A 27,682-nucleotide genomic window follows, 5' to 3' on the forward strand; every position below is an offset into this window, starting at 1 on the left:
GTATTAGTAAACAATCAGTTCCTATAATGAGCTCTCACACCTGGCCCCACAGGAAGAGGTTTTTCTGGCCCAGAACGTATTCTCCCTGAGACATTTGTACATGTCTAGTCCCAGTTTTTGTTTCTGAAGTATTGCATTATACAGCCTGTGATTAAACAGGTATTGATTTTTCCAGGTTTTACAAGTAAAACGTTAACTATGCAACCACAAAGGCAAGGACGGACCACGGGGAAAGAGGGGAAATGGAATGAAGGAGACAACGAGAGTCAGGAAGGGGGACAGAGACAAATGAAACAAATAGCAGGCATATTCATGGTGGTCTTAGTTCTGAACTGGACATATCATAATAATGATACCTTACATTTACAGTGTGCCTTTTATTCCTGTATAGTTTTATACATACAGCATCACTGAAATACAGTCAGCTCTTCATAGAATTGTAGAATCATAGAACTGGAAGGGACCTCGAGAGGTCATCTAGTCCAGTCCCCTGCACTCAAAGCAAGTGTTATCTAGAACATCCCTGACAGGTGTTTGTCCAACCTGCTCTTAAAAATCCCCAATGACAGAGATTCCACCACCTCCCTAGGCAATTTATTCCAGTGCTTAACCACTCTGACAGTTAGGAAGTTTTTTTCCTAATGTCCAACCTAAACTGCCATTGCTGCAATTTAAGCCCATTGCTTCTTGTCCTATCCTCAGAGGTTAAGAAGGACAATTTTTCTCCCTCCTCCTTGTAACAACCTTTTATGTACTTGAAAACTGTTATCATGTCCCCTTTCAGTCTTCTCTTCTCCAGACTAACCAAACCCAATTTTTTCAATCTTCTCTCATAGGTCATGTTTTCTAGATCTTTAATCATTTTTGTTGCTCTTCTCTGGAATTTCTCCAATTTGTCCACATCTTTCCTGAAATGTGGCACCCAGAACTGGACACAATACTCCACTTGAGGCCTAATCAGTGTGGAGTAGAGCAGAAGAATTACTTTTCGTGTCTTGCTTACAATACTCCTGCTAATACATCCCAGAATGTTGTTTGCTTTTTTTGCAACAGTGTTACACTGTTGACTCATATTTAGTTTGTGATCTACTATGACTCCCAGATCCCTTTCCACAGTACTCTTTCCTAGGCAGTCATTTCCCATTTTGTATGTCTGCAACTGATTGTTCCTTCCTAAGTGGAGTACTTTGCCTTTGTCCTTATGGAATTTCATCCTATTTACTTCAGACCATTTCTCCAGTTTGTCTAGATCATTTTAAATTTTAATCCTGTCCTCCAAAGCACTTGCAACCCCTCCCAGCTTGGTATGATCCGCAAACTTTATAAGTGTACTCTCTATGCCATTATCTAAATCATTGATGAAGATATTGAACAGAACCATACCCAGAACAGATCCTTGTGGGACCCCACTCGTTATGCCCTTCCAGCATGACCGTGAACCACTGATAACTACTCTCTGGGAATGATTTTCCAACCAGTTATGCACCCACCTTATAGTAGCTCCATCTAGGTTGTATTTCCCTAGGTTTTTTTTTATGAGAAGGTCATGTGAAACAGTATCAGAGGGGTAGCCATGTTAATCTGAATCTGTAAAAAGCAACAGAGGGTCCTGTGGCACCTTTAAGACTAACAGAAGTATTGGAGCATAAGCTTTCGTGGGTGAATGCCCACTTGCATCTGATGAAGTGGGCATTCACCCACGAAAGCTTATGCTCCAATACTTCTGTTAGTCTTAAAGGTGCCACAGGACCCTCTGTTGCTTTTTTCATGTGAAACAGTATCAAAAGCCTTACTAAAGTCAAGATATACCACATCTACTGCTGGCCCCCTACCCACAAGGCTTGTTACCCTGTCAAAGAAAGCTTATCAGGTTGGTTTGACACAATTTGTTCTTGACAAATCCATGCTGACTGTTATTTATCACCTTATTATCTTCTAGGTGTTTGCAAATTGATTGCTTAATTATTTGCTCCATTATCTTTCCGGGTACAGAAGTTAAGCTGACTGGTCTGTAATTCCCTGGCTTGTCCTTATTTCCCTTTTTATAGATAGGCACTATATTTGCCCTTTTCCAGTCTTCTGGAATGTCTCCCGTCTTCCATGACTTTTCAAAGATAATTGCTAATGGCTCAAATATCTCCTCAGTCAGCTCCTTGATTATTCTAGGATGTATTTCATCAGGCCCTGGTGATTTGAAGACATCTAACTTGTCTAAATTTCCCTATTTTAGACTCTGATCCTACCTCATTTTCACAGGTATTCACTGTTTTAGACATCCAATCACCACTAACCTTCTTGGTGAAAACCAAAACAAACAAGTCATTAAGCACCTCTGGGGGAAGAGTGATAGCCCTGTGGCCAGCCAGAGACCAACACTAAAGTGAAAGAACATTTTAGTTAAGGACACCGGAGTAAAATGCTGCTCATATAGTAAGTGCCATGTGATTAAAGTCTATGGAGAAGGGAGAGCGGATGGACCTTGGATTTTAAGATCTTGACCAAAATACACCCTTCACCCTATTATGTGTAGACAGTAAAGAAAAAACGCATGGAAAGAACATGATTAGTCTGACTCAGATGGAAGAAAGGCTAAGATGACCGGATTTGGATGTGTGAGTCTAGCAAGACTAGGAGTAAAACTTTCAAAAAGCATTGAAATGACTCAGGGGCCCTAAGTGACTTAAATCCCTAGGAATCTAACTCCCATTGCTTTTGTGATACATAGGCTCCTAAGTGCCTAAGTCACCTAGGTACTTTTGAAAAATTTACTCTCTCTTTGCTTCAGGCTTATCTCTAAACTTCCCCTACTTCTGTCTGAAGAAATACAGTACGATGCACAGGCCTTCAGTCTAAGCTGGTGATTTAATGATACCAACAAGACTTTAAATGTCAGAAAACTATACACTGAGACCTCCATAGATTTGTTTTATGGGGAGACAGGAGGTGGCCCCTGAGTAGGAGCTATAACCTTTAAACACACACTTTAAACTCTGCCTACTGCCCCAACGCTGCTCCAAGGGAAGTAGGAGCAGGGACAGGGGCAGGACTGGGTGACTGCAGCAGCAGCATCGAGTTGGTTGATTTAGTTGGTGTTGGTCCTGCTCTGAGCAGGGGGTTGGACTAGATGCCCTCCTGAGGTCCCTTCCAACCCTGAGATTCTATGGTCTGCAACAACAGGCTAAGGAGAGAGGCGGGCTCTGCTGAGCCCCAGATTCCCATCGGTTTCGCTATGGGCAGAGGAGCCAGCCACATCTCACAACAACACCCGCCCCTTCTGCCCAGGCGGCCGCACTGGGCAGAAGGGATCGGGCAGCAGCACCAGCCACACGCCTCAGCTCCCAGCCAGGGAGAGGAGAAACCACTAGCAGCAGCGTGGCACATGCGCTGGCAGTGCACCGTGGGAGCTGTAGTTTATCATCCCTTGCTCACCCCCGCTTCCCGGTACGGCGCAGCCGGGGCGGCCAAGGGGAACTACGGCTCCCAGGGTGCAGAGCGACCCGCTTTTCTCCTCCCCCCCCCGCCCCGTATGAATGACTAATACAACATGTTGTCCGGCGGCTAACGTGCCCCTCGGAGCCGGAGAGCGCCGCTCGCCTTTGCTTCTCCTTCTCCTCGCGGCGGTGTCTGAGCAGCCGCGATCCTGCCTTCCAGGGCACTCACACGCGAGCGGGGCCCGCAAAGTAAGTCAGTGGGGGTGGGGGCTTAATTCTCCATCCCGGCTCGTCCGGGCTAAATGCGCCGAGGCGGGAGCTGCCTGGCTGTTCCTCGCAGGCGGCAGCAGCATGTTGTTGCCATGTTGCAGCTGTGCGGCGGGCTCAGGCACAGTTTGGGGAGTCCGAGGTCCATGCGGCAGCTACACTGTGCCTGCCTGCGACAATGTGTCCAAGAATCCGGAGCGGGGTGGGGGATGTCACATTGTTCCTCCTGCTTCACGTATTCCAGGCTCTTTACAGAGATTTTACCAGGAGGGAAGTTTAATATTAAGATCCAGGATATCCGCCTTTGCGCCCCCCCCCTTTCCCCCTGTCTCCACGAAACATGTTTCACTCGAAAATATCTGCTCTCTTAGTGATTCTCCACCCTGAAGTGGGGTTCTTCTTTGGGCGAAGGGAGGAGTGCGTGTGAAGGAAGAGTTCAGAAAATGTCATAGTTGCCGAGCTTTTGCTTGATCAGGAAGTTGGTAGCATATGGGGTGGGGGACTGAGAAAATTCATACCGTGGAACTTTTGTAATCTTTCCAGGGGCCTTGTGACACGACAGAAACTGACCACACCATAATATTTAACGTATGTGTCACAAAGTACTTGTGTGAGGTAAAAGCTTTTTCTAATCACTTCCTGCTCTGCCCTCCTTCAACTCTTCATTCCTTTCCCAGGTGCTGGGGGTGGCTCACGTTGCTCATGGCAGTCAGGCAATTAGGAACAGGGCACTTTTAAACCTATAATTATTAGAAAGTTTTATGCAAGGTACTATTTACACGCATGAACAGTTCTTTCCATGGGAGAAGTCCCTTCACAAGCAGAATTCTTTGGCGTTATTTTCTTAGTCAGCAAAGTTCTGGAGCTTTGTGGAGAGTTATCTTTTTAACAAACTTCAAAAGACAATCAGAAGCAGTCATGAAGGGGCAAAAGTGCATCGACTTAAACCAAAGGTTGCAAATTGTTATATCTATTGCTGAATAACTTCAAACAACTTTCAGGGTTCCCCCTCCCCACCTCATTATGTAGTGGAGAAAATATAATTGAAAATCAATATTAGGTTTAAATAAGCTGTAAGCCTTAAGTTCTGCGTGAGGATGTAGAAGATGATAAAGATACAATTATTGGCGAGTGTGAATAACCAGATAGAGTGGCTGTCAGATTTGCTGTCAGCAAAGCAATGTAAGTGAAGTAGCATGTTCTCATGGACTGAACACATGGCTGGGAGGTAGGAACTCTAACCCAGGATATGCCACTGCCTTGCTAGATGGCCTTATGCAAGTTGCTTTAAACTATCTGTGCTTCCGTTCCCACTTTTGTAAAACGGAGATAAGGATATTCAGCTCAGAGCAGGACTTTAAACATTAAAGGAGATATATAAAGGAGAGAAAAAAAGCCATTTTCCCCACCACCTGTCCCCTGAGCTGCATTCAGAGCCAAAGCAGCATGAAGCATTTAAAAAGGCTTTCTTTGTACATCATAGCTTTGTAGTTTCCAAGGCCAGATGGGACCACTGTTGTCCTCTAGTCTGATTGCCTATACAACACAGGTCAGTGGCCATAGAACTTCCTCAGCATAATTCATAGAGCAAGAGTGGGCATAAACCCAATTTAGAGTAAAAAATCCATCTTTAAGACAGTAGTCCTGCAAATGGTTGCACAAATCCTTGTACAAATCCTCGTTGGCTTCAGTAGGTCTGCATCCTGGTGCATGAGTCTGTATTAACAAGCAGTATGGCATGATCAGGATCGTGGTGGTTGTGTGGTGATTTGAAAACAGAAGGTGCTAAGAGCTTTTTACACTTCTGTGATTTTTGTTTGTTTTTGTTTTACTTCAGTCTTAAAAAACCAACAACAGCCACTTTCCCTCCCCTCACATTTTTGTCTTCATACCAGGGACGGCTCCAGCATTTCTGCCGCCCCAAGCAAAAAAAAAAAAAAAAAAAAAGCCATGATCGGCGGTGGCAGTTCAGGAGCAGGTCCTTCGCTCCTAGAGGGAGTGAAGGACCTGCTGCCCCCGAATTGCCGCAGGTGCCGCCCCTCTCCCTTGGCCATCCCAAGCACCTGCTTGTTAATCTGGTGCCTGGAGCCGGCCCTGCTTCATACTCCAGTTTTCTTGTCAGATATTAGTATTGTGCCATAACTTACAGTAAACTCCTGTAAAATAAAGTGCTTGAATTAAGCTCTAAAAGTAGTCGTGGTTCACACAGACCTTGGTAGCAAATTTTTGGCCCCAAACCTGCCAGCATTTCAGCACATGCTGAACTTTACACTTGGGACTACTCCTGTGTGTTGCTGTTTGCAGGATTGGGGTATTTATTTTTAACCAGTTTCCAGGGAAAGTGTTTGACTTTTGGATGTTTTTGTTTATTGTTTTTATAAGGGTTTACCTGTTTGAGAGACTTTCATTTTGTATTTACTGAAGTAGAAAACAACTTGACAACTGCTAACTGTTGCTTCTGGAGGAAAAATGCCCAAGAGATTAAACTTTGCAAAGTGACACTGTACCTGTGCATGCATGGCACTGTCAGTAGTTTTCCCCAAGAATTATCAAATTTAACTATATGCCTGGAGAATGTTCATTTTGCATTGGTGTTTTGAGTAAATAAGATGGATTCTGTTCCTTTTAATGAACCTAAAATAACAAAACAAACACACAAAATAAAAGAAATTTTCTTCTAGGACTTTCAGTCCTGCATTTTGAACAAACATTAAACTTACAGGGAAAAATACATTTGCATAATATTATCTCTAGATATTTAAATTGCTTGATTATAGTGGGTTGATTGGGTTTCTTGGTCAAAAAATGGTTATAGAATTCATTGTCTTATCCTTTTTCTGTTTGTGGATTAAGCAGACTCTATCGTGTTTCAGCAATTTGATTTTTCTAGGTTTTGAGTTGTGATTGGGGGAGGGGAAGAGCTACCTGTATAGGGTGACCAGACAGCAAGTGTGAAAAATTGGGACGGAGGTGGGGGATAATAGAGCCTATATAAGAAAAAGACCCAAAAATCGGGACTGTCCCTATAAAATCGGGACATCTGGTCACTCTATACCTGTAACATCAGCATCTGTAACCCTAGCATCCCAGTGTTCTAACTGTATACTCATGTCTTGTTTAATTCAGTGATGACAGTGTTAAATCGATTTTTTGGGGGGGGGGGAGGTGTATTCTTACTGCTACGTGCTGAAAAATTATAAGTCAGGCACAGATCTTACGCCTTTCTTGTTTTTTGGGAAAGGGAGGTGAGTGTGGAGGGGAACCACTTGGAATAGGAATAAAATGTAAAATGTCTTTGGGCGGGGGAGGAGGATGGTTACAATTTTTTTTGTTAAATACGGAGATGTAGTCTGCCTTATGCATCAAATGTCAGTGTTCTTTCTTGAGCAATAATATTGAAGCAGGTGGGCAGACTTGTAGGAAAGAGATCTTTATTGAGTATGTTGAGTGGACAGATCCAAAATTTCAGGGGGTGTCGAGATCCAGTGTTCTGGTCTGGGTCTATCTCTAACAGTAAGATAAACGGAAGCTGGGGGGAGAGGTAGATACGCTGGAGCAAGGGTGGGCAAACTTTTTGGCCCGAGGGCCACATCTGGGTATGGAAATTGTATGGCAGGCCATGAACATGAATGCTCACAAAATTGGGGGTTGGGCTGCGGGAGGGCTCCAGCTGGGAGTGTGGGCTCTGGGGTGGTGCTAGGGATGAGGGATTGGGGGTGCAGGAGGGTGCTCTGGGCTGGGACTGAGGGGTTCGGAGGACAGGAGGGGGATCAGGGCAGGGGTTTGGGGCACAGGAGGGAGTCAGGATGACAGGATCCAGGTGGTGCTTACCTCAAGCAGCTCCCAGAAACAGCGGCATGTCCCCCTTCTGGCTCCTACGTGGAGGCGTGGCCAGGCAGCTCTGTGCGCTGCCCTGTCCACAGGTGCTGCCCCTGCAGCTCCCATTGGCCAGGAACTGCAGCCAATGGGAGCGGTGGGGGCAGCGTGCGGAGCCCCCTGGCTGCCCCTACACATAGGAGCTGGAGGGGGGATGTGCCACTGCTTCCGGGACCCATGCGGAGTGGAGCAAGCAGGGCAAGCCCCAGACCCCACTTCCCGGCGGGAGCTCAAGGTCAGATTAAAATGTCTGGAGGGCCGGATGTGTCCCCCAGGTGTAGTTTGCCCACCTCTGCGCTGGAGGGTAGGGATAGGGTCCAGAGAGACCTAGACAAATTGGAGGATTGGACTAAAAGAAATCTAATGAGGTTCAACAAGGGCAAGTGCAGAGTCCTGCCCTTAGGATGGAAGAATCCCATGCACTGCTACAGGCTGGTGACCGACTGGCTAAGAGGCAGTTCTGCAGAAAAGGACCTGGGGATTACAGTGGATGAGAAGCTGGATATGAGTCTACAGTGTGCCCTTGTTGCCAAGAAGGCTAACGACATATTGGGCTGCATTAGTAGGAGCAATGCCAACAGATTGAGGGAAAGTGATTATTCTTCTCTATTTGGCACTGGTGAGGCCACATCTGGGGTATTGCGTTCAGTTTTGGTGCCCCCACTACAGAAAGGATGTGGACAGGTTGGAGAGAGTCCAGTGGAGGGCAACGAAAATGATTAGGGGGCGGGGGCACATGACTTACGAGGAGAGGCTGAGGGAACTGGGCTTGTTTAGTCTGTAGAAGAGAAGAGTGCGGCGGGATTTGATAGCAGCCTTCAACTACCTGAAGCGGGGTTCCAAAGAGGATGGAGTGAGGCTGTTCTCAATGGTGGCAGATGATAGAACAAGGAGCAATGTTCTCAAGTTGCAGTGTGGGAGGTCTAGGTTGGATATTAGGAAAAATTTCACTAGGAGAGTGGTGAGGCACTAGAATGGGTTACCTAGGGAGATGGTGGAATCTCCATCCTTAGAGGTTTTTAAGGCCTGGCTTGACCAATCCCTGGCTGGGATGATTTAGTAGGGTTGGCCCTGCTTTGAGCAGGGGGTTGGACTAGATGACCTCCTGAGGTCCCTTCCAACCCTGATCTTCTATGATTTTATGAATATAAAATACTACACACATTCTTCATGGCAGAATTATTTCCAAGGAAAGCTGAAAGCACGAAGAAATCATAGCTCTGCTAGGGCCACAGAATTTGAGAACTAGCAGCCTGGAGAGTGGAATCAGCATGCGTTCCTGCATCCTTAGTTTAGTTTGGTACCAGGTTCCTCCTAGACCCTGACCCTCTTTCTCCAGTTCCACTCATCAACTACATATTTAACATTTTATAACAAACACAAATAATTAATTTCTAGTCCCACAAAACATCCATAGGCCAGAGATTACTAACTCTTAGCAGATAGAGCTCTGAGGAGGCTATAGGTTCTTATACCATGCTTATCACCTTAATAACTGAGCTCTTTCCAGTTGTGCATTAAGCTACATGACTAATATCTATCACATGTGGCTTGTTCTGTCATCCTCTCTCCAGGAGAGAGAAGTGTGTGTGTGCAATGTAGTGTTTGTAACTACAGGGTCTAGTGGTAAAGGTGCAATTTCCCATCACTATTCATTGGATGCATCTCTCCAGGAAGGACTCAAACCATCTTAGCACAATACCCTGGACCCCTGCTACCTCTCTCAGGTGATACAGCAGATGTCAATTGCTGAAGAGTGGTCGAGGAGGATGAGAACAAATGCCTATTCTCTATCCATTGACAGCAGGAGATCATCCATCAGTGCCACTAAAGCATTTTCGTCCCATGTCATGGCCTGAATCCAGATTGTGACAAGTCTAGAATATTAGCTCCAGTTAAGACGGGTTCTTCTCGGTAAAGTCATATCTTTACCATGGTCTTTAGGCAGGCACTTAGTCCCTGAGATAATGTGATTCCTCAACAGATGACCAGACTTGGACTGTACTACTTCTGCCTCTTTATCACTTCTTTCCAAATCTGGCAACCTGTCTCTTCCTTAAATCTCTTCTAATCTTGCAGGGTTGATCTGAGGATTATTCTCGGTCCCTATTTTCTCCAGCAACCTGGTTTTTGCTCATCATAATTCAAGTGTATGTGGTGACCCTAATGAATGTAAGTGGCAATAATTTAAAACACTGAAAGGCCCAGGTAGCCTGCTGCCTCATTATCTGGCTGATGATAATAAATGGTGAGCTGCAGTTTTACAGAACCTTAGAACTTGGAGATGGGAAAGTCTTTCTGGGTTTTCTTGTTGCCAATCCCTATGGAGCAGCACAGGTTTTTTTCTTGACATATGCTTTGTCCTGCCCTATGTTAAACACCTCTGGATTGTATTTTCTCACTTCTGAAGTGTGCAAGTGAACGTTGGATCTCGCTTCCAGGAGTCTGAATGTGGGTAGTGAATAGCAGCAAAGTCAGCTATGCAGGAGCCTAGGGCTTGTCTAGGCTTAAAGCGCTGCTGTGGTGCAGCTGCTGCGCTTAGTGAAGATGCTACCTACGCCAGTAGGTGAGCTTCTCCCGTCAGCGTAGATATACTCCACCTCCCTGAGAGGTCATAGCTATGTCGACAGGAGAAGCCCTCCCATTAACATTACACTGTTTTCACTGGGGATTAGGTCAGTATAACTATGTCACTCAGGGGTGTGCATTTTCCAGTCAGTTTAAACTCAACTGCTGAAATATGTTGATACAAATAATCCCTGACACACAAGAAGGCAGAACCGTGATCTGCAACCGACTGTGGTCAGAGCTAGTTGCTCCTGGTAAGTCTCAGAGGTGTGGGTGGTTCTGGGGAAATGTGTATGACATAGAGTAGGTCACCTTGGTGACGGTTTTGAAACAAGTTCCAATTCCTAAATTTGTGTCTGTTGCATCATTGGGCACCAGATTTCAGCTGATGTGTCATGTTGGATATTTGTAGTATGTAAATGGGAAAGAGATACTACTTGGAAATGAAGATGAGTTGTCTGTAAATATTGTAAGATTTTATTTATAAGCATTTAAATTGTATCAGCCTTAAATCCTTCGTACTGTTATGTTGTTTTGTGATAAAAGTAAAAAGAGACATAGGAACATACCAGTTGGTTGGCTAAACTTTCATACTGGGTAAAATATTAGGTTGGGGAAGGGAATCATAGGTACACAAAAGGGAGCAACAGATGAGTGGTAAGTATAATTGGTCATGAGGAACCCTGTATCTTCAGCTCCAAAACACAGGTTTGCGCCTACCACTTATGCAAAAAGAGTTATTTGGTTAGTGAGTAGTAGTAGGATCTTATCCTCTGTGGACCACTTGTTAGAGTGGGATGGGACATACTTATCCAGCATATTACATAGGCAACATGGATTCACAATAAGCTGGCTGTACCTGACAATCTCAGTCAGCTATCTCTGACAAAATTACAGTTTTAGTATGCAAAAGGAATGCAGTAGATTTTAATGTATGTAGACTTGAGTGAGATTTTAATTACACTTTTTCATTGAAAACAAACAAACAAATTGTGTTCTGTCCAAGAATATTGGAGTGTCATGGGGTGAGATGGCTCAGGGTTTGCTAATGGCGTACAGAGCCTTTTACATGTGGTTGCTGGTTTGGATCCAGCCCTGGTCACTAATGACCATTGTTACATTTCATGGTTGTTCTATGATCTAAGTGAAGTACTTTAGTGGTCTCAGTCTAGTGTCCATAGGATGAACGTTCATATTGCAGTTTGCACTAATTGGCAGTCTTGGCAGAGAGGCCAGGGAGTGAATGTGCATCAAGGCTGATCGTCTTTCCTCTGAAGCACCTGACACTGACCAGTGTCCGAAGACAGGATACTGGGCTAGATGGACCATTGATCTGACCCAGTATGATCTTTCTTGCATTCCCTCCTCCCTAGCACTGATCCCAAAAGAGCAGGGCTGAGGGATATTGGCACATCAGCATGAGGAAATATGCATGGCTAACAAGGACGTGTGCTATCCCTGTTTGTGGGTAAAGAGGACTTCAGACTGAAGGGTTGTTGGCACAAAATTCTCTCAGCAAAAATAAAAGGTATTGGAAGTTTCAATAGGAGTTGGCACCTAGGCGCTTTTGAAAATCCCATCAGGTGCCTAAATATATTTAAAAATTTGGCCCTTGGGCTCGTAGTGCTTCAGTTTTCCATCTGTAAAATGCAGCTAATCTTGCTTCCCTACCTCAGGGTTTATGAAGATAAATGCATTAAAGAGTGTGAGATGCTCAGATACTATGGTAATGGTGGACCATATGAACACCTTAGATAGACATTGCAGACAATTAGACATGTTTATAAAATGTTGTTGAAAGTTTGTTTCAATGAAAAATTAAAACAAGTTGTAGCAAGTTCCTTCCCATTGTTTCTGACCAGTTATACCAATAATGTTTATGCATAGACTGTAATAAACACAGAGCAGTTCTAGAAACAGAGAAAAATCTACTGTATTTCCCTAATGGAGATAATGATGATAAAATGTTGGGGGAATCAAAGCTATTTTTCAAGTTTCTGCAGAGATAATAATGAAGAATAAATATTGGCTTAAAAAAACCTGTTTTCAAAAAAAGTAGTTGACCACATCACATCATTAATAGAAAGAGAGAGAATTTAAATAAAAAAAAATTTGTTTGACTCCAATTCATTGTCTGAATGGAACAAGTTCTTTAATATTCAGGTGTGTTCAGAAAAAGATGTAGGGCCAAATTCAATCCTAATGTAGGGGGTGAGGGAGGGAGCAATTTCTACTCATCTGCTTAAAAGTCCTTTCTTCTTATGCTATGCTTGAAATATGTTCCTAAAAAGTGATAGTAACAACAGAGGAGGTGAGGAATGACTCTTTAATAGTAACTTGTTTTAGTGTCTTTCAATTAAAGTCCTATCTGAACCCTGCATTCATATGTCTGATGACTGTGTGTTTATCCTCTGTTTGCAGTGGGGAGAATAACAGATCAGAGACAGTTTCAGATACCTAATTATACAACAAGAACTGAAACAGTGTAGTGAACTAAGACACCACATGCTAGGGAAAAAACCTAATCTGCAACCAATAGTTTACTAATAGATTCCATCCAAGTTGACAGCGAGCATTTTGACACTCCTACTCTCGCTGATTCCTTTCCCCCATCATCAGTGTACCTGCAGTGTTACGCATCATACACTGGCTAAACATGCTGGATGCCATCCTGAATTGACCTTGGAATACCCACCATTGACGAGGCTGCCTGGAGAATACAAGGCCTGGTGTGATACAGTGCCAGCCTTTACTTTGGGGAAATCTGCTTTTTCACTATATCCTTTATTTTTTCATTTCGTTTTATGCTGGATAGGAGTTACTTGAAAAGGATGCCCCTTCCTTCAAAGATCTTCAAGGAAATCTGGGTAGCCAACCTTTCCCTCCCTCTTCCCCCCAAAAAATCTTTTAGGGGAAGATATTGCAGTCTCTTCTCCCCAATCCATGAAATGTAAGTGAAGATGGCTGCCTGCCCAGCTGTCTTGCAGCAGGAGGGTGATAATAGTAATACCATCACCTAGATCTTATGCAATGCTTTTCATGAGGGAACTTTAATCAGTTTCCCCATTTTACAGATTGGGCAACTGAGGCACAGGGAAGTGAAGTGACTTGCCCGAGGTCACCCAGCAGGCCAGTGGCAGAGCCAGGAAAAGAACCCAGGTCTCCTGAGTCCTAATCCTATGCTCTCTCCACTAGGAAACACTGCTGTGGTTCAAGAAATGTCCCTGTCTCACTGCTGCTATGGGCTGCACTGACTCTGGGGTCTTTGACCTGTGGAAGGCTTTGCATACATTTGAAATACCAATCTTCTTTTGTTGCAGTGCTGAGACCCATGAATAGAAATTAGGGAATCTCAAGAAATTACCCAGTATTATGTGGTTATATATGTTACTGTATTACATACAAAAAGAAACTACAATATAAGAATGTTAAAGTTGAAAAGTCAAGCACTGGAAAGTTGGAAAAGTCTGAATTAAGGTTGCCCATGTAACCTTAATTTAGCCTCCTTGTGCATATACATTCTGATACAGGCTTTAATTACATAATCACATACTATTATTATTTTTCTAGAGGCCCGTGCACAAGATAGATGATGCTCGCTGAACAAGCAGCTATTCAATCTTTTTTGTTTTTTCCTCATTGCTCAAATTGTGGCCCCAGGCTTATTTACCACACACTACTCAAACCCTGCTCTGACGAGAGAATTACTCATTTCCTCATGTGCTTTTGTATGGCATTCATCCCTGTAGCATCTAAGTGCTTCACAAACATTAATGGATTTCTCTTCACGACACCTGGGGAGCTACAGCGGTATTATTCCCATTTTACACACGGGGAACTGAGGCACACAGGCATTAATGTCAGAAGTGTCCACTAATTTTGGGTACCCAATTTGAGATGCCATGGGCATAAGTTTTCAAAGAACGTAACATTTTATAGCACTTTTTGTTCTGTGCGCAGCTCCCATTGACTTCAGTTGCAGATATGAGCACTCAGCACTTCTGTAAATCAGACCCCAGTGGTATCAAGATGAAAATCCAGAAAATGAACACACAATTAGTGACCACCTGGGAAAAGTTTGGTTAAATGGCTTGCCCAGCATCACACTGGAAACTCTGTGGCAAAGGCAGGGATAGAATCCATTTCTCCAGGGCAGTATCTAACTGACTTTACCATGAGACCATCCTTTCAGTTCCTGCAGTCTCCGAGCTTATTTATTGCACACCTTCTGATTTTTTTCAACAAGTGAGGCAGGAGTCCTACAGACAACAGCGTTCTTCACTACACAACCCCAACTCATCCTCAGAGCATGCTCCATTCTGGGTACTGCAACTGTACAAGGCAATTGCCATAGGGTGAGCTGATGTGGCAAGGGTGTCAGAGCTCAGATGCATCCTGTGTCAGGTCAGCCCACCTTAAGTCCTGTGATCACACAGTAGAAGACTCTGTCTTAGGGCTTGGCTACACTTGCGAGTTAGAGTGCATTAAATCAGCCCCGGGCACCCTAGCTCACTACCCATCCACACTGGCAAGGCACGCAGAGCACTCTGACTCTACGGCTAGAGTGCTTCTGGTACTCCACCTTGGCAAGAAGATTAACACTTGGTGTGCATTGGTTGAAACGCCCGGGCGTCAGTGTGAATGAGGTGTTGCATTACTGCGCTCTGATCAGCCTCCGGAAACGTCCCATAATCCCCTTAAGTCAAGTGGCCACTCTTGTCATTGTTTTGTAATCGCTGCAGGGCCCTTTGAAAGTTCCGTTTCTGACAGCCGGCATGCTTATCTGCTCCGAGACAAAGCAACCATTACTGTGGAATGCTGTGTCTGAGAGAGAGAGAGGCGGCGGGGGTGGGGGGTAGGGGGAAGGTGGGTCTGCTGCTGTCTGAACTTACAAGACAGCATGCTGACATGCTCTCAGCCCCCCCAAAACCCACTCTCTCTCCCCCCACATACACCCAACACACTCCCTGTAACACTCCACCCCACCTCCCCCCATTTGAAAAGCACGTTGCAGCCACTTGCATGCTGAGATAGCTACCACAATGCACTGCTCTCTGTGGCCGTTGCGAGAGCTGCTAATGTGGCACTGCCAGTGCGCTTGCAGCTGTCAGTGTGGACAGATTGCAGCGCTTTCCCTACTGCGCTCTACGAAGGCTGGTTTACCTCAAAGCTCTCTACATCTGCAATTGTAGCCATGTCCTTAGAGCCAGGCTGCTGGGATATAAAGGACAGCCTGAGATCAGGGCACAGGCTAGATACACAAAAGGAGTAGAGAGGCCCTCCTTAACTGCCAGATAGATGGCCTGGGAGTGCAGTCCAGCAGGGAGCAGACCAGGAAGGTTGGAAACCAGTTTGTTGGAGGAAAGCTGAAGCAGAAGGCCTGAGGAGTGTGACCTGCCTGGAGTAGTTGGGTTCCTTCAGGATTATATCTAGAACTTAAGTTAAACTGTCTTATTTTGGAGGAATACAATTTGAGCCCTGAATTAAAAGGACTGAAACCAGGCAGCTGAGAATGTTTTCTGATGCACTAGATGGTGAATTGGCCCATTGGTGTACACAAGGGTGATGGGGAGGGGGGAAATAGTATGTGATCTTGTGCAGTATGATAATCATTAATTACATGAATGGAGGAAAACTGGCTTGGCAGCAGCACTGCTGAGAAGGATCTGGGAGTTGTGGTGGGTCACAACTTCAACATGAGTCAGCAATGGGATGCTGTTGCAAAAAAGGCAAATGCATTAACCGAGGCATAGCATGCAAGTCACAGGAGGTGATAGTACCTCTCTACTTGGCGCTGGTTAGGCCCCAGGTGGAGCACTGTGTCTAGTTTTGGTCACCAATGTATAGAAAGGATGTAGAGTAACTGGAAAGGATCCAGAGGCAAGTGACACAGAAGATCAAAAGGATGGAATGCAAGCCATATGAGCAATGGCTGAAGGAACTGGGTATGTCTAGTTTGGAAAAGAGGAGATTAAGGGGGAATATAATAATGGTCTTCAGATACACCTCTACCCCGATATAACACTGTCCTCGGGAGCCAAAAAATCTTACCGCGTTATAGGTGAAACCGCGTTATATCGAACTTGCTTTGATCCACCGGAGTGCGCAGCCCCGCCCCCCTGGAGCACTGCTTTACCGCATTATATCCGAATTCGTGTTGAATCAGGGTTGAGGTGTACTTGAAAGGCTGCCATAAAAAGATGGAGAAGAGTTGTTCTCTTTTGCCACAGAGGGCAGGACAAGAGGCAGTGGGTTCAAATGATAGCAAAGTAGATTTAGATTAAATCTCAGGCAAAACTTCCTAACTAAGAACAGTAGGACAATGGAACAGATGCCTCGGGAGGTTGTGGAAGCTTCTTTGCTGGGGGTTTTCAAAGGGAGGCTGGATCCATTTGTCTTCAATGGTTTAGACACAACAAATCCTGCATCTTGGATGAGGGTTAGACTAGATCAGTGTTTTTCAAAGTTTGGGTCACGACCCAGTATTGGATCGTGGCATGTAAGGCACTGGGTCGCCTTGCTCAGCACCCAGGGACCCTAGCGGCTCTGGTCAGCACTGCTGACCAGGACATTAAAAGTCCCGTCGGCGGTGCTGCTAAGGCTGGCTAGTGCCTACCCGTTCTGACACTGCGCTGCGCCTCAGAAGCGGCCAGCAGCGGGTCCAGCTTCTAGGCCAGTGGTCTCCAAAGTGGGGTGCGCAAGAGGATCCTTGGAGGTGCATGACAGGAGGAGCACTTTTTGGATGCTGTGTCTAAGGTATTCTTGTGTATACTTAAAGTTTTGTCTGTGTGCCAGACTTGGCCAGTGATCACCGCAGGAGGAGTGTTTTATTTTTGCTTCATCAGGCGGGAGTCCGAGTGGCTCTTTTTTGCTTCGGCACGGCAGGGGGTGCGTGCTCAAAATTTTTTTACTGATAGGGGTGCGTGATCAAAAAAGTTTGGAGAGCACTGTTCTAGGCAATGGGAATGGGAAGGGGGGGAGTGCCTGCTGGCGAGAGCCGTGCGGAGCCGCTTGCACGCCTCTACCTAAGAGCCAGACCTGCTGCTGGCCGCTTCTGGGCCACAGCGCAGTCTGCGGTGCCAGGACAGGTGGGAAGCCTGCCTCTGCATCTCGGCTGCGCTGATGATCGGGAGCCGCCGGAGGTAAGCCTGCACCCCAATCTCTGGCCCTGAGCCCCCTCAAACCTGGAACCCCTCTCTGCACCCCAAACCCCTCATCCCCAGCCCCATCCCAGAGCCCTGCCCCTTCCCACACCCCTATCCCCTGCCCCAGCCCTGAGCCCCCTCCTGCACCCCAAACCCCTCATCCCTGGCCTCATCCCAAAGTCTGCACCCCTTGCCCCAGCCCTGAGCCCCGCCAAAGCCAGAGCCCCCTACTGCAGCACAAACTCCTCATCCATGGCCCCAGCCCAGAGCCCTGACTCCCTCCTGCACCCCAACCCCTGTCCCAGCCCTGAGCCCCCCTAAACCTGGAGCCCCTCCTGCACCCCAAACCCCTCATCCCCAGCCCCACCCCAGAGCTTGCACCCCCAGCCCAGAGCCCTGATGCCCCTCCTACACCCCAACCCCTTGCTCTGTTATACCAATAGAATAAAAACCAGCAGGATCTTATTAAGAGGGATAAGGCAAAGATGCCACATTTATTGTAAATATAATGATAAAGCAAAAGATAAAAGTAAACAATGTTGTTTGACCACTTATTCCTATCACTATTTATTCCTTATACATATACATATATATAGATTCATTCACACAATCATTCATTCAAGTTCTGTATAGGTGTTATAATTACCAGCCTAGAAGTTGCTCATGCCAAGTTACTGGCCAGGTATAGAGGATAGAGCGGAGTCTGTGTCAGGTGAACCTGATGCTCCTGGAGGCTGGCAGCAGAACCAGAGACTCAAAGTCATCAGTCTTGAGAGTTCATTCTTCTAGGATTTAATTCCTATGTTAGTCTATGGGAGCTGTTTCATTCTGCTGTTGCTGACTCAATCAGCAGATGGCACATTCCTGGGCACATTCCTGGTGGCTCCAAACTGTCCAAAGTTTGTGTTTCTCATCCTTCCAGGTGATGGGGTGGATCCCAGTTTACCCTCCAGGGGTTCTGGTGGTCCACTTTACACATTCTTCGGCTGATGGATACTCCCTTTCTAGGCTGGCACCGCCCTAACCATTCATGTACATCACGCATTCATCAACGTACATTCCATATCTTAACCATATTTTAATTTACTGTCTCCACCACTTTTGGGGTGTGTGCTAATTCATTTGAGACTCTGGGCCCTTTAATCACAGAGGGTGGGGGTCTGTTCCTAGGAGCGGTTGCTGTTACAACAAAGTGAAAGTCACTTAAGGGCTGGAGGCTCACAGCAGGGGTGGTAAGTGTTCACTTCAAGAACAAAGTCAGTTAACTTGTTTGTAAGTTTTACATAGTAATAAAGTATCTTTCACAGGACAGATACAATCAATGGTTTCTACAGACAATAGCTTACAAGTTTTAACAGAAGATCCAAGAGATTTTTGTACTTGGTGAAATTGTTGGATTTTAAAGTGTGGGGGACAAATTATGGGGGGTCACTGTCACTTGGGGGAATCACTGTTAGTACCTTCTTTAATATCTCTACAGCCCCAGCCCAGAGCCCCCTCCCACACCCTGAACCCCTCATTCCTGGCCCCACCCCGCAGCCCTCACCCCCGCACTCCAACCCTGTGCCCCAGCCCTGAACCCCTCCCAAACCCCTCATCCCCAGCTCCGTTGGGTTGCGGGCATCAACAGTTTTCTTCAACGGGGTCCCCAGAAAAAAAGTTTGAAAACCACTGGACTAGCTGACTCTTGCGGTCCCTTCTAACCCTATGATTCTATGAACGAGTGGGCTGAATTAAGGTTGCACAGACAACCTTCATGCTGGCAGGTCCTAATTTCTGAGGGCTGGGTTTTGTAATCTCATTTTGGGTGGTGGTGGGGGGAGGGGGAGGGTTTAAAAAGCAAACTGAAAAAAACAAATATATTTATATGGAACCATATTGACTCCCACATGGATCACCAGCAGAGTTGGAACCTTTAGATCCAGAGCACAAACATCTGCCACTTGGGCTAAATGAGTAATTTATAGCACTGGTAGGTTATCTTCAGTGTAGGCCAGCCAGCAGAGAGAGGGCGATGAGGCATGCGCTTTGTCAGGGCGGGTTCACAGCTATTTGCTGACAGCATAGGAGTGTTGAGAGTAGGGCAGGGGTTCTTAAACTGGGGGTCAGGACCCCTCAGGGGGTTACAAGATTATTACATGGAGGGTCATGAGCTGTCAGCCTCCACCCCAAACCCCGCTTTGCCTCAAGCATTTATAATGGTGCTAAATATATTTTAAGAGTGTTTTTAATTTATAAGGGGGGGGGTCGCTTGCTGCATGAAAGGGGTCACCAGGACAAAAGTTTGAGAACCCCTGGATTAGGAAATGTTGTATTCCATTCCAGGCTATGGAGGAGAGTGTTCTCTAGTGGTTACAGACCCTTCTGCCCTTGGTCCCTCCAGTTTTTACCAGTCTCACCTCCCTCACGTGCCCCTCTTGTCTCCTTGACCTAGTTTCCCTTCCCAACTCTTTTTGACTCCTCGTCTCAGTCTCAAACTCCCGCCTTCCCTCTCAACACCTGCCTCTTTCCCTGTGTGCCAGTCTCCCTACTTGCCCTTCCCCAAGCCCAGCTCCTTGCTACTCAAGCAATTCCCTCATTCTTCCCCTTGCTGCCCGGGCTCCAGTAATGGGAGTTGTGGCACTACACCCCCGTATTCTTCTTGGAGATATTGTTATGATATGACTATGGCATAACTATGATGTATTTTATGCAAGATGAGGCATGTGAGATATCATTGGAAAGGTTATGATTTACTGAATATGATTGTCCTATTTGTATTATTTTTGTATCTAAAGTTAGGAATATTGTCTATGAATCTATTACAAATGTGTTTACACCTGGGGAATGCCCACTAGACAGAATGCAATCAGTGTGGATGGCCGGTTGGGAAGGGCCATTAAGGAAAACAGTAGGTCTTTGAAGATGCTAATCTCCCACTGGGAAGCCTTCCTGGGGATGCTGCAAACAGCCTCTGAGTTATGGCTGCAGGGATATGTGACCAAGTCATCTGGTACTGGACTCCATGATAATACTAGTATTTTTCCACTGACCGGAGGTGGGAATCAAACTGGGAGACAAAGAATTCCCGCCATATGCAAAAACTATTTAAGGCAGGGGAGTGACATCATTGTGGTTCTTTCTTCATCGACTCCCTGCCCAAGAAAGAGGACTGCTGGAAACACCTGAGAACAAAAAGACTGGACTGGGGGGAAGGGCTGAGCCCAGGCGAGAGTGTTGTCTGGCCTGTAAAAGAAAGATCTGGAGTTTTAAGCTGCAAGCAAATGCAGCTTGTCTTCAAGAATCTCTGCAATCTACCTAAAACAACATTTAGGGTTAGAATTTGCTACTTATAACCAGTTTCTTTAGTATATTAAGCTTCGATTGCGTGTTTGATCTGTTTGCTATCCCTTATCACTTAAAATCTGTCTTTTGTAGTTAATAAACTTGTTTTTGTTTTGTTTAAAACCTGTGTGTGTGGAAATCATAACTTGGGGCAGAAAGTTGTGTATATTCCCCTCCACGTTGACGGAGGGGGCGAATTTCATGAGCTTACGCTGTACAGTTCTCTGTGTAGTGCAAGATAGTATAATTTTGGGTTTACCCTCCAGAGGGGGTGTACACTTGAGTACTGGGCAGTTCCTTAGCTGAGCCTTCCCATACAGAGCTGATCTCAGCATCTGTGTGTGTAGCTGCAACTGGGTGTGTCCCTACCTGTATGTGTGCTGGTAAAGTGCAGTCTGAAGCCTGGGGGAAGGCTTGACTGGCTTGCCTCAGCAATACAGCGTATAGCAATACAGGCTAGTGGGTCAGGCGGGCTCAGTGGTACCCCAGTTCCAGGTGGCATCGTGAAAGGGGGTGGGGGCTGTCACAGGAGTATTGTGAGCACAGGAGAGACAGTCTCCCTACTCTCAGTTCTTCTGCTTGGTGCCGCAGCAGTCGCTGGTCGGTGAAAGGAGCAGTTGCAAGGAATGTCCTGCTCCGTTCCTGCAACCTTGGGGTGGAGTATGCTGAGTCACAGGGATGGTGCATGTGAAATGTGGTCAGACCATAGGAGCTGTGTGGGGACAGAGCATGATCAGTACAGATGGAATCTTTGGAGAACTTCAGGCCACTCTCTCAAGTCTCTAATGAGCATGTGCAAACTGAGATTTTTTTCAGAGGCTCTGAATGTGGACAAATTTGAGCAGATTTTCACTAAGATTGCAAAAAGCACGTCCTGGTACTATGGCAACACCCTTGCCAAATTTCAAGTCCATGCTCCCAAGCATGGGAGTGTTAGAGCTTCTTAACAATACAGTTGTACGAATTTTTTAACATGGGGAAAAACAATATATTTTCCCCTGCTCTTGTTTATGGAAATGGTTGAAGCAGGGCCGGCGCAACCCATCAAGCGACCTAGGTGGTTGCCTAGGGTGCTACAATTTGGGGGGCGGCGACCGCGGCGGTATTTCGGCGGCCGGACCTTCCTCCGCCTCTGGGGGGGGCGGCATTTCGGGGCGGTACCTTCCGCCACCTAGGGTGGCAGAAAAGCTGGTGGCGCTCCTGGGTTGAAGCATTGTCTGAAATCTTCCTCCCTCCCATCCCCTCACAAAAAAAAATTGTGGACAGCCGGCATGGTAAACTTCATCCCAAACAATTAACTTTGGCAAAGTTTTATAAGCAACTGAAAACAAGATCTTAAAATGGAAAGCGTTGGTCAACCTCAACTATACTGTGCTGCATATCATTATTTGTATTGCAGTACTGCCTAGAGGACTCCAACTGAAATTGGAGCCCCGTTTTGATGGGCATGGTACACTCAGTGAGAGACGGTGCTTGCCCAAAAGAGCTTACATTCCAGACAGGACAGACAAGGGATGCTGTTGAGGCTAGAATTAACTAGGTAAAGTTAAGAGAAGATTTTTCCGTTAATTGTGCTTAGTGGTATCCACAATTTGGTGAGAATTGGAGATGGTCATTTTAAATTTTATCTATGTGATGATTTAGAATCACTTGGTGCTTCTGTATAACGAGGCTTGGCAGAACTCTATTTTTTTAAATAATTTCAACAGATAATCTCAATGTTTATTTTTAAGCATTTTTTCAATTTTTATCAATTTAAATTTTCACTGTTATGCAAAATTATGCATGTGGGTGTGTGTCAGACAGTGGGAGGGGGTCTGACAATGAATGACAATAGACATTGAGATTCAAAAAAATGAAAGCTTTAATTGCTAAAACACAAATTGTCAACATCACATGTCAAAATATACAGAGTAAATATCTTTAAATCAAAGTCTAGCTTTCAAGCAGCATTTTTCTTACTTTGACTATCTGTAAATTTCAATTATTATTGATGGAAATAGTTTTTCATTGTTTTTTGTGTGTACAGTGATACTTACTGATGAAAAATCTAATCCTTCCAAGCCTGTGTATAAGAGTTTGCTTTTTAACTGGAGCTTGTAATTTACTCTTTTTAACCCCCAACTGTAGGTAAAAGGCATGTGTTCAAACTTACCAAACCTTTCAGTTTGACTCTAGAGCTCAGATGTATGAGGATGCTGGAAAAACTCTGGTTATTTGTACATAAATGAGCAAATCAAGTGCCAAGTTGATCTAGTACAGAGGAATAACTAATTTGGAGTTATGCTTGTCTGCATTGTCTGTTTAGCATGCAAGCTATTCAAAGCAGGAACTCCCTTTCATTATACAAAAACAACAAGGAGTTCGGTGGCACCTTAAAGACTACAGACGAACACGGCTACCCCCTGATACTTCCCTTTCATTATGTTTATGTACGATGCTACTGAGGCATAAAAGACAGGTGTAAGTTAAAATAGCATTTCAGCTTCACTCATCCCTTTACCTTATAGTCTCTTCCTGCCCTGTTGGTGTCCAAGTTTTGCATATGTTTTTTTTAAAGAAAAAGCAGGTGGAGTTGTGGGGTTTTTGTTCTTAACTGCACATTGTAATAAAAGGTTTCAGAGTAGCAGCCGTGTTAGTCTGTATCCGCAAAAAGAACAGGAGTACTTGTGGCACCTTAGAGACTAACAAATTTTTTAGAGCATAAGCTTTCGTGGACTACAGCTGTAGTCCACGAAAGCAGTCCACGAAAGCACTCCACGAAAGCTTATGCTCTAATAAATTTGTTAGTCTCTAAGGTGCCACAAGTACTCCTGTTCTTTTTATTGTAATAAAAACAATTCTTGAAAGAACGTTAGCAATTTGTGGCATACTTACAACTCTTGTCTGCGTATGGACAAATCATCAGGAACTTAATCTCTTGGAGTCTTTGTAAGTAATTTTTGTTTTGTTAATGTAGTTTGCCCCACAGGGTCAGAGCTTGATCTGTAGCTGCTCTCCGCATAGCATCCCTCTGACTTCATGGGGAATTCTGCCTACAAAGAGTCTGCAGAGTCAGGCTTTTAGTCTCATTGGAATTGTCTTGTTGCCTGAACTGCAATTGTTCTCCCCGCTCCCCCGTCCAATTTGCTGTGTGACCAGTAGCAGTAGACAACCCTATCATGTGAATCATTAAGGCTGGTCTATACATATGGGCAGCTGTCTGAGCTACATGCTGATGCTTCTTGCTGCCCTTTTGGATATTTTTTCTTCCAATATCCAATTTTAAGTGGCAGCTGGAAAGCAATAAAAATCCATTTGAATTAAAACTAGAAATCTGGCATGCACCAAAAGACTAAAATGTTGTCCTTTTAATGTATTGCAAGAGCGGTGAAGACATATATACAATCTGTGTCTCATACATCCTGGTGTGCAAAAAATAAGATAATCTTGGATGAGCGTCTTCCATGATCTGTTCAGGTAGACTGACTTGATGGAGGGTGAAGTCATGCTTGATTTTATTAGATGGCATCAATGCGCTGCATGCTGTACAGATCATGAAGTAAAACCTGGCCCCTGATCCAAAAAGTTCGCATTCTAAGTGTATGTATGAACAGTATTCTCTCAATGAACCAGGTTACAGAAGACTCTGATTCCAAGGCCCTGCATGCTCGTTATTTCTTTATTTTATTAACATTTATTTTGGTGGGTTAACAATGATGGGTTCTGTGGAAGAAGTTTGCATAAGGAAGGAATAGTCATTTAATTCAATAGTTCTTACGGTCTGCCGCATGCCCTGGACTAGAGGTTCCCAACTTTTCTTATTGCACGCTGCCTTCCAGATCTACCAGCAGCCTGTGTACTCCTACCCTTCTCATCACTGTTATTGTGTGTGTTCTTCTTAACACTGTCTTTAGCCATCTGTCCATATTTCACTGTTACATACAGATATAGTTATAATGTGACAAATACAACCAAACACCGTCTCCCCCACCCCAAGTTCTGAGCTCAGTTAGACTGGATAGTTGCTGGGCAACTGAACCCGTGGTGTATGGTGATTAGAGGTGAGGGCTCTGTACATCAGTGTTGCTGTGTATCTGTTCTCATTAGTACATCTTGAAGTAAATACCGTATTTTATATAACAAATTCCCACTGTTTTAAAGCTTTGTCTGAGTAGCCTATTATGAAAATGCAATAAATAAAATAAAATAAAAGTGACCAATATGTATTTTCTCCCATGCACCCTCCAGAGGCATCTCACATACCCCCAGGGGTTCACATACCATAGTTTGGGAACCCCTGCTCTAGACTATAACTGAAGTCCATTTTTATCAACCTTGCATGATTGGGGTTCAGGGAGAAAGAAGGTTTTCTGGATATATGCTGCAGCGTGGAAGAATGAAGCTTGAAAACAAGTGTGGGACGAATTAGGCAAACTTATCTCAGCAGCCTCTAATAGGGTGACCAGATAGCAAGTGTGAAAAATAGGGGTAGGGGAGGGGGTAATAGGCGCCTGTATAAGAAAAAGCCTGAATATTGGGACTGCCCCTATAAAATCAGGACATCTGGTCACCATAGCCTTTAAACAGCCTGATTTTAAGTTACACTAAGGTCTCCTTATCCAGAAAGAGAACTGTGCGAAGGGGCCTTAGTGCTACTGCGAGGCATGCCTCTTTCTTCATAATGTTTTGTGTGATGCATGACACCAATATAAATGTTCATTTTGGGAGGCAAAAACTAATGCCTGCTTTTTCAGCCTAGGGCTTGTGAGTCCACCAATTGGGTCCAGGGTGTGGGCATTTGAGATCACCTTCCTGTTCTTTAGCCAGGTGGCAGAGGTGTCCCCAAAATAAAGGAGATGGTGCATGAAACTCTTTTCTGTTGTGATATGGGTCATGTCAGGAAAAAGGTAGAGAAGCACATACAGTGGAACAACACTTTTCCTATTACCAAGAACTCTTTCTTCCTCCCCCACACCGTCCCTTGTATTTCCATTTGTGTGTAGCTGATCTGCAGAAATTGGTATAACCCTGTACATTGCAGAACCCTGGGTAGCTGGGCTGGCAAACTCCAAATTCCCATTTTTTCCAACTCCCGTTGATCCAGATATCCATAAACAAGTTTGTGCAATATATCTTTAGGTTGCTTCTATTATCTTTTCTATTTATCTGGAGAAAGTGGGGGATAGAAATGCCTATACTTTTCAGTAGTTTTCTTTAGTTTTTCATAAATGCTCCAACCTTTGCTAGTTACAGCCCTTAATCTTTTATTTCCCCCCACCCACCTTTTAATTTTTTTACAGGCCTTTTCGGATTGGTGAAATTAAACTACACGTCAGTAATGCAGGAGGAGCAACAGCCCGAGGTAGGGTTGGGAATAACATCTTCCCCAGTAGTGATGATAGAAGGCACTTGACAAGGCCCAGAATCAGCAAGGTACTTAAGCACATGCCCACTGTTATCAGCCCCAAGCATTCAAAAATCATAGGATTGTCTTAAAAATAATTAGATTAACCGTGGGTTCTTGTTATTTGATGTCCAGATTTGGGACCCCTAGGGTTTATTTTCAGGCTTTTCTCTGCAACTGGGAGGGGTAGAAATGTACCCTTTTATTTTTAAGTAAAAGCTGAGATTCTCACCTAATGACCTGACTTCAAGGACTCATGGTAAAACTGTAAGAGTAACTTCAAGCATGTGAGCAGTTCCATTGTAAGCACCTTAAGTACCTTGCTGAATCATGGCCTCAATGCCTTTTGCCATCCTTGAATTCCTACTGTTTCCCTTCTTCTCTTTCAACTCACTTTCCCATGTTCCTGCAAATACTTTGATATGGAAGATAGTTTTTTGTGTGTGTGTGTGTGTGTGTGTGTGTGTGTGTGTAATAATCATAAAATTAAGACTCTGTTTCATCTGGCAAATAGTATTTACCCCCACCCCACCCATTCAACCTCATTATATTGATAAAGCCATTACAAATGGCAGAATTTAGTTTTTTTATGCCTCATATTTGAAAAATATAATATGAAATATTATTAATGTTTGAATAGAGTTGCTTACTCTGGAAGGCTCAGAGAATGGGTTCTCAGAGGCTGAGTGAGTACTTGATTATATTGATGATTGTATCCTGTCTATAAATTCTTTTACTGCAGAACAAGTATGTTGTGCACTGCCTTGAATTACTTAAATTACTTAAGTCAGAAAACTGGTGGGGAGTTTGTTTGCTGCTGGCTGGGGTTGAGAGCCTTGTTGCATCACAGTCAATGGCAAAAATCCCATTGACTTCACTGGGAGCGGGATTTCACCCCTAATATTTAACAACTGAGAATTACTGACTTGACTAATGAAATGCCCCAAGGATTTGAGAAGTAAAACTTCCTTGCTAAAAGTAGTATAAAGCTTTCAACCATCAGATACGCTTTGTCTGTCCTTACTTTAGGTCTTATCAATTAAAGTGCCCCAAAAAAGGCACCTCTAGGTAAAAATATGAATTCAATGGGATCTGTGATGGGGTAGAGGCTGTTGAAACTGCCATATAAGATGAACTTGCAGTCACCAAATACATAATTTACTGTGGTATGTGTTTGTTGGGTTGTTCATCTTGGTTCAAACTTGGATGCATAAAGGTAGCAGCTATATTTGTACTGAAGCACCTAAGTTGTCTGTGTTCAGAATTTTAAATATGGGTTTGGATATTTAACTTTAAGCACCCAAGTTTGGAATTGTTTTTACTTTGGATCACTACATGATAAATGTAAACTGTGCTAGAATTTCTGTAAGCAGAAATATTGTGGTATGAAAGAATAAGGTTAGAGGTGGTGAAAACCTCCTATGAGGCATTGTTTTGTTTTTTTGTAGGAAGAAACTAACAAACTTGAAGGTTTAAAAATAGGAAATGTACATCCTTTTGGAAATTACTTTGGTTATCAAGTAAATATTGGTAGGTGTTGATTTCATTACCAGCGCTTTCATTTGGAAGGAACTCTATATAATTATTGATCCACATCCGGTCACTGGCATGTGAACATGTTGAGGAAGAATTCCAGATTCTCCCAACAGTTACCAGAAAGAATTGAAATCAATGCCCTTGCATAA

At 44.5% G+C, this 27,682-nt stretch overlaps 1 protein-coding gene across 4 annotated transcripts in view; it reads left to right on the top strand.

Moving 5' to 3' along the window:
• Positions 1-3,512: 3,512 nt before the first annotated feature.
• Positions 3,513-27,682, top strand: part of TRABD (TraB domain containing) — a 55,819-nt gene continuing 31,649 nt past the window's right edge. The window contains exons 1-2 of one of the 4 annotated variants that reach the window (XM_005286111.5): positions 3,522-3,680; positions 25,894-25,955. In XM_005286111.5, coding sequence (XP_005286168.2) covers positions 25,932-25,955 — 24 coding nt within the window. In that variant the 5' untranslated portion in view covers positions 3,522-3,680; positions 25,894-25,931. Of the gene's footprint in view, positions 3,681-25,893; positions 26,027-27,453; positions 27,528-27,682 lie in introns of those variants that run through there. The other 3 variants (XM_065555150.1, XM_042844203.2, XM_024109253.3) reach the window with 3 other exon arrangements.

Source organism: Chrysemys picta, chromosome 1 (genome assembly GCF_011386835.1).
Source record: "Chrysemys picta bellii isolate R12L10 chromosome 1, ASM1138683v2, whole genome shotgun sequence".
Lineage (NCBI taxonomy): Eukaryota > Metazoa > Chordata > Testudines > Emydidae > Chrysemys > Chrysemys picta.